This window comes from Lathyrus oleraceus, chromosome 2 (assembly GCF_024323335.1).
Source record: "Lathyrus oleraceus cultivar Zhongwan6 chromosome 2, CAAS_Psat_ZW6_1.0, whole genome shotgun sequence".
NCBI lineage: Eukaryota > Viridiplantae > Streptophyta > Magnoliopsida > Fabales > Fabaceae > Lathyrus > Lathyrus oleraceus.
This window is the reverse complement of record NC_066580.1, coordinates 203259857-203267716: the sequence shown is the minus strand read 5'-3', so window position 1 is coordinate 203267716 and position 7860 is coordinate 203259857. Positions and strand designations below refer to the sequence as shown.

The 7860-nt window shown below is 32.8% G+C and overlaps 1 protein-coding gene across 1 annotated transcript; it reads left to right on the top strand.

Annotated features, from left to right (window-relative positions):
- Positions 1 to 2909: 2909 nt before the first annotated feature.
- Positions 2910 to 5266, top strand: LOC127118891 (uncharacterized). Its single transcript, XM_051049130.1, has 4 exons — positions 2910 to 3078; positions 4590 to 4693; positions 4794 to 4950; positions 5044 to 5266. The coding sequence occupies exons 1-4, from the start codon at positions 3060 to 3062 to the stop codon at positions 5076 to 5078; spliced, it is 315 nt and encodes a 104-aa protein (XP_050905087.1). The 5' UTR covers positions 2910 to 3059; the 3' UTR covers positions 5079 to 5266.
- The last annotated feature ends 2594 nt before the right edge of the window (positions 5267 to 7860 follow it).

Sequence of the window (7860 nt, the reverse complement as noted above, 5' to 3'; positions counted from 1 at the left end):
ATAACATCCAATTTAGTTTGTTGAATCATAAATTGGGTTGAGATCTTTGGGGGTTTCAAATAAGAAAACCAAGATGTGTTTTCCTTCAAGATCAATTGGGGACTTGAAGGTTTTGGACAAGATTATGCAAGTTGGATTCGTTCGAGTGAAAACTTTGAAGAATGAGGGCTTCTTGCAAAGGAGTAGCGTGAGATATTGGATCATCTTGGAAAATTTTGGGTTACAATAATTTGAAATTTGGATTTGATCGAGTGAAAGCTTTAATGAACTGATGTTTCTTGCAAGGGAGTAGCGTGAGACGATGGATCATCTTGGTAAGTCTTGGGTTACAACAATTCACAATTTGGATTCGATCGAGTGAAAGCTTTGAAGAACGGGGGTTTCTTGCAAAGGAGTAACATGAGACGGTGGATCAAATTGGTATTGTTGGGTGACTTGATTAATCTCATATCAAGGGAAGAGAAAGTGTTAAAATCAACATCAAACATAGGGTTTGTAGGATTGAATTGCTACATTTCTATTGTATTCTACTTTTGCAAAGTAAGGTTAAATTTCATTATCTCAATTCGAGTTCGAATTAAGGGAAGACGTACCCATAGTGAGGCCAATTGAGGAATTGCCTAAACAAATCCTTGTGTACTATCTCTCTCCCCCTCTCTCTCTCAATCTCTTTTACTTTTCATTTGCAAATTGTTGAATTCATCAATTGTGCGATCAATACGTTTGGTTAAATCTTTTGATAACCATTTGTAAAAGGTTTGTTGAGTTGACCACAATCTATTAGATTGTGGTTGAATTTGAAGATCAACAAAACCATACAAAATTCTAAACGAAATTGATTACACACAAGGTGTTTGATAATTTGTCTCTATAGCTTTTTTTGTGTGTTTTGTCATTGGGAATAATCTTTACTATTAAATTAGTATTCAAGTGATTGTGATTAATAGTATTTTGATCAATTTGTCCTCATTATTATAATTTGATTCTATATATGCATAGGGTTTTGATAGCGATTCGATTTAGACTAGTCGATCCGGGTCACTTCCGCTAGCCATTAATTTTTTCAAAATAATTTTTGCAAGTTTTTTAAACTTGGGATCTATTAAACCCCCCTTTAGATCGTTGCCTATCATCTAACAATTTGGAGCATGACACATATTGCCTTCTTCTTTATTTATATTTTTGAGTTTCGTTTAGTTTTGCGGTGTCGCTCTGATAAGTAACACTGAGACATGATTTGTTTTTGAATTGTGTTTTGTTTTTCTGAGATTTATGGGACTATTTTCCCTCATGCTTGAGTATTAAACTATTTGTTTGGATTTATTCAATTAAACCTGTTTGAGATTATCCGCTATGTATTTTTGAATTTTTTTATAGAAACATGTTTGTGTTAAAGAGATGTGTGACACCATTGGTGCTTAAATATTGTTTATTTTCATGATTTTCTTTAAATAAGAGTAGTGGGGTGAGGGGTTTTGGATGTTACACATCATGTGTATTGCGTGGCTTTCAAAATTGCTATATTTTATTGAGGTTTATTCAAAACCGGCGTGTCCTATACCAAGTACATCATTGGAGTGAACGCCACAAAAGAGGCGGAAACTTGGCCGAACCAATTTCTGGAAAGGATGAAAGAGTTCACCAAATTGAGCAAGATTGAAAGAGAATCAACTAAGGAAAAGTCAAAGGGGGGATCAGTAGTAGATTTATGCGGTGTTGCATCTTTTGATACATTTTAGATTACAATCGATACATTTTTTTGAATATATTTTTGTTAACTTTGTAATCTTGATACGATTTAATGCACAAGTAATATATATTCAACAATGATGGTGTAAATGATGACTGTTTCACTTTACAAATTTTATGGTTTACATTTTATATTTTTGTTTACACATTTTCTGGTGTAATTTTGGTTCAGGATGATTTCAGATATGTATATCCGGATAAATTCCACACTAAATTAAAAAAAACACAATAGGGTAGTTTACAGATGTGCATATCAGTAAACACATTTTTTGTAAAAAAAAGGATTTATCCGAAGAAGCATCTCCAAAAAGATCCTTGATGATAGGATAAGTTTTCTACAAAACACACAACAATCAGAGAATGACTACTTATCTCCATCTTACATTTGTGAATTTCAATGACGCAAAACCCCCGCTTCAATTTTTGATATGCAAGGACATACTTCTCGCTGATCTGAAAACTAAACGGAATACTCTTCTGCGATATCCAGAAAACTAGAGAGTTGTCAAACTCGAGTATCGTTCACCCTCGTTTGATAGGGAAGGGAAGATACAGTTCAACAACTTTGAACGGAAGACGGATGAAGATTTAAAGGTCACGTTGAATATATTTTACCGTTGTGCATCAAAGAGTCCGTTTGAAGTGGATGCGAAGATTGCAAGATCCACTGACGATATTCTCAATATGTTGCAACGTCCTGAACTATATGTATATAACAATATATAATGTTAAATTTATGTTAGCAAATATTTATGTAATATTGAATATTTTAATTTAATGTCAAATTGTTTTTGCTTCTAGATCTTACTCATACCGTCTCTGATTCTGGTTTGGAGTATCATGACCATTTTCGAATGTGTATCTCCGAATTAACTCCAATACACTTTCGGATATATAACTCTAAATTAAAATTAAATATAAAATAGATACGTTCGAAAATGTATCTTTGAATTTTAAAGATATTTTAAATTTTCATAAAATTTTTTTTGTGTGAATGTATAAGGATGGAAAAGGAAATTACAATATGTTTACGGTGGAGTTCCAAAAAGAGGAAGTTTCAGCCGACAGGCCATATCCGAAACGAGCATGCCACATTGGATTTTTCATCCACTAAAAACTCGACACCTATACATGCTGACGTAATGACGGTATCGAATTGGAATTTACTCGGAGTCTCTATTCTATTCCATGACACCGTTGAATTTTCTTCCCGTATATCATTAGTTAAATAAAAAATAAAAAACTTAAAATAGAGTGCGATATAACCAATTGCCCCTTTTCCAATTCAGTTGCAGCAATTTTCTTCACCCATGGCTTACGTCGAACGAGGTATCATCATCCTCTTCTCAATTATATCATTTTTTTCTCATAATTTTTTGCATTATTACTATTTAGGTTTAGGTGTTGATTCTTCTGTGGTACCTTCATTTTGTATAGAATTTCTGATCCTGAGATGCAATCCTTTTTTTAATTTTGTTTTCATGTATATCATTTTCAAATTTGTCATCGTGAAATTTGAAATTTCCGAATTTTCAATTGTTTATGGTTCGAGAATGATCGTGATGAATGTTTCTATGAAATTTGTCCTAATTTCCTTTTGATATGTTCATACTAATTACCCTAATTTTCCAGTTTTATATGTTGAGGCCTTTGGGCAACGTTGCATCCATCTTATAACAATTCTGAAACTAGGGTTTTCAATTTTAACTTCAGTTGGTTGTGAATGATGTTTTCCTTTTTTAATGGGTTTACTGGGAATTTTGAAGATGCATAAACTATCACCTCTCCTTTTGAGGTTAATAGTTTCCCTGATTTTCCGTTACTTTGGGTCCAATGTAATGAAAGTGATGCTAAGGTAGTTATTTGTAGGAGAAGGTAGTTGTCATAATGAAAACAAAATACTGGAGGCGATGAACAAAGATCACTGTTACTTCTCACTTGGAGATGGTTATTTGGTGTAATTAGAGAAACAAGGGCGCACGTCCTTTAGATTTTTGGATCAATATCTTTTGCTAACTTGCTTACCTCCATCTTCAAGGATTTTTCTCTAAGCTCTTAAATTTGATAACAATTTTATCAAATAGGTGTAGGCTTTGTTGTGGACTCTTTGGTGTTCAGATCATAATCTCTTAAAGGGAACACTCTGAATAAATGTACTAGGGAATTAAGAGCTTTGTTATGCATTAATATCTCTGGTTGTCGTTGATATTACATCTTTCTGTGGTTGCAAGGAATGATACTTTTAGGGTCCTGGAGAGATAGGAAATTGGTAGAAAGAATCAAAAGGAAAGCATAATTTTATTGAACGAGTGATTGTGAATAGGAGATCTCCCCTTCACAATAATTCACTTCTTTAACTTACAATATCAAATGTTCATAATTTTCTCCTTTATCTATGTTTCTCCTATTTAGGCATGACGTTCTCTCTAACCAACCAATGATCTGAACTAATCCTGACAAAATTCTATTTCCCCTTTATTCTTTATTCAATAATACCCCCTTCAAAGTTTATAATTCAATTTGCAGAATGCAATGGTTGGTCTGTTTGTAGTGGTTATGCCAATTATTTCTATTGATTTATTTTCATTTGTTTTGTTTGCCTCTATAGTGTTTTTAAAGAAGAGTGTGACATTGTAAATCTAACTCATCACACACAATGTTTAGCCTGTTATTGTTATGTTCTCTGCCTTTTGCCTTTAGAACTTGATGTCTGGAATGTTATATTGTAACATGTATGACAGTTTTTCAGCTGTGTATTGAATCCAAAATAATTCATATATTTATAATCATTTTGCTCTTGACATCACAAAATGATTAATGGGTATTTTTTGTGTGTGCAGGTGTTGTCAAATCAAAGCGATCGATATGGCGAATCAAGACAATCACTGATTTTTTCTGGGCCATTGTTAACTTCATAGGCGTGTTTTTCACTACGATGTTCTCGGTATTAATATGTTTCTTGATCACTATTATAGATTATTATATCTGATAGATCTTTTGTTACCAAATTAATTTATTCCTATGATGTTTTCATCACCCATTAGATGGAAAAGTCAGATGCCTACAAGAAAGGGTCTGCCGGTAAGAAATGGTCCGGTGGCGGTGGTGGTGGTGGCGGCGGCGGTGGTGGTGGTCCTCGCGGCCCTCCTCGTGGTGGCCTCGACAATGTCCGTGGGCTAGATAGTGTCCGCGGTGATCATAGTGAGTTTATATTTTCTACATTGTTTTGATCTTTTGGTTATTTAGATATTTAGTTTCCTTTTCTAATAAGTTACATCTCTATTGAACTTTCAGGTTCACTGCCTGCATGCGGCTCATGCTGTGGTTGAGTGTGTTAGAGATCTCATCTGTCTATATTTGTCACAGTTTGTATCTGATTTTCGACTGACGTAATATGCCTATATCATATACGATTTTCAAGCTATGTGTGCAAATAGGTTGAAACAGCTAAAAACTTGCATAATAATACTTGTCTTGCTTGGGTATTGATTAAAAATCCTACAAATATTCAATATTATCATGCTTTATAGCAAGTGGTTTTTAAATATAAATCATGTAATATTTTATTTTATAATTTGCTGATATTTATTACATTACTCCGTGGTCCTACACGAAAGAAATAAAAATAAATTCACCAAATTTAAGGTTCAAACTTTATGCTTAAAAAAGTGCTTGCAACACATCTCTTAAACACAATTATTTTCTATTTGGTTGGGATTTAAATGGATTTCACTAATCTCCTAACACAATATTTCAATATTTTTATTTGGTTGAGATTTAAATGGGTTTCACATGTAGACTAAAGTTTAGCGAGATTTTTCTTTAAAATTTTAATTAATTAAAAGGAAATGTTAAAAGTTCTTTAATTTCAGTGATTATCTACTAACTCTACATTATTACATGGTAGTAGGCAATCTAGGCGCTCTCTATATGGCTTTATGGTGAAATGAAGATGATGGCATGAGGACTTATCTCTATGTACCCTTTGTCGAAATCATATCCGTACCTCCATAAAAAAATACTAATAAGTAAATTGTATTGTATACTAATTAATATTAAACAGTTAATTAAATAGTTACATGAAAATGGGGACCGCTTGTTTCCTCATATTGCTTTTTCTCCCAAAATCTAAACCCATATACAAGAAAGAAATCAATGTTATTGTCTCACAAGCACCATATTTAGATATCAAAAAATAATTGGGGACATTCAAGGTCTATATGGCGCTCTTGTTCGTGAAAGTGGTTGAGCTCATAAAAAAACACGAGATACATCTTGATGGCGAACTAACTATTTGTGCACACAAACTCACCAACATGTTTATGTCAAAATTAGCCCCACGAAAAAACACCACTTCTTCCTCTTTGGTAACTTTTGTGTGGTGAAGGAGCCATCCATGGATGGGGAGATGTAGAAGACATGAGATGTCTGATAGAAAAAAAATTAATTTGAATTTTGATATTATGATTTTCATATTTTCTATGAATTTCTTTGGAAGAGTAATAAATTGTATCCTAATCAATAATGTTGATTTTTGTTAAATTTTTGATTTGGAATTTTCTCTTCTCCCTTTTCTTGATGATGAAAATATTAATTTTTGTCTAAAAGGGTATTTTTTATAGCTGTCACGGCACAAAAAATGTCCGAGTGTAACAAACACTCAAAATTAACATGTCCGAGTGTAACAAACACTCAAAATTAACAGAGTCGTCATCGAAGTTTTAATTTTAAAGGGAAACGTCAATAAAATCCTTAAAGAATGAAATATAGTTATCACAATTAAATTCGAGTTCAGGGGTCGGTTATGTGAGGGGAATATATTATTATCCCTCACATCCGTTGTACTCGACAGAAATATTCTGATTAGCTTTGTGAGTGTTTAGTTTAAAAATATTTGAAATTTTTCTCTTTAATAAAAGAAAATTACGAAAGGGAAAAATTTAGTTTTTTTTAATGTGTTTGGCAAGAGAATAGTATGTATGTCACCTTTGGGCGGTTTAAATATTTGTTTGTATGCTTGCATTATGGAATAATGCAGGCTGAAACGTTTGTTTGTGTTTTGCGTCGAAATGAATAAAACACCATCCTTTTGTAAAAACGTTTGTTTTGATTTTTCAATACTAAAAAAATTAATTTGCTGAGTTGAGGTTATTTTAGATACGAAGGATGAATAACCGTTCGGACAAAGTGTACGCTAAGCCTTCCACTATTAGAGAAACAAATTAATGTACATTCGTTCATTCCTTTTTTAATCCAGATTTACTTATATAAAAAAATCTCTTTGCGAAAGTGTACTATAAGTCTCCGATTACTCGAGGATCAAAAAAATGTACATCCAATTATCCTTTTTAATCCGATTTTTACAGAGAAATGTTTTTGAAGTTGATTACATTAAAAGAAGTTTGATTTAGTTGTGAAAAGTAGTTAGACTTTTTTATATAAAAAAAAAGGATTTTGTGATTCTCTTGATGTTCTTGTTAAAATTAATTCAAAATTTAATCGGTTTAATTTGGATTCTTCATGTTAGAGTTCTTCGTGCTTTTTCTTCGATTCGCTTAGCTCATAGAGAATTAGGGTAATCCGTTCGCATTTTTAGACTTAGTGCATCAAAACAGGTTGGATGATGTTCTTGGTTTGATTTTAGAGGCACTCCGCCGCCGGAGACGGCCTCCGGCATGATGGAGAGAGAACTGAGCTGAGCTGATGAGAGATACGGTCGTTCTATTTTAACATTGAATTGCTTCATGAGCATGTGTTGTACTACTCCGGCCTGATTTATAAGCAAAAGAGACAAGTTTTACGCATATTAAGAAATATACTTAAGTGTATTTAAATTTCTTGATTTTATGTGAGAGAGACAACACAATTACTAATATACCCTCATATAAATTCTCTTTTAGTAACAATAAAGTAATTAATGCAAGGTTACTTTTGGAATAAATGTATTAAATGCACCTAGATTTGTTGACATTTGCTTATATTTAAGGGCAAAAAAATTAGAAGACTTTTGCTTATAAATAAGGCCGGAGGAAGTACGTGCTTGAGATAATCCTAGGTGTTACTGACTCATGGCCAGATTAGCTCGGCCTTATCCATTTCCATTTGCTGAAT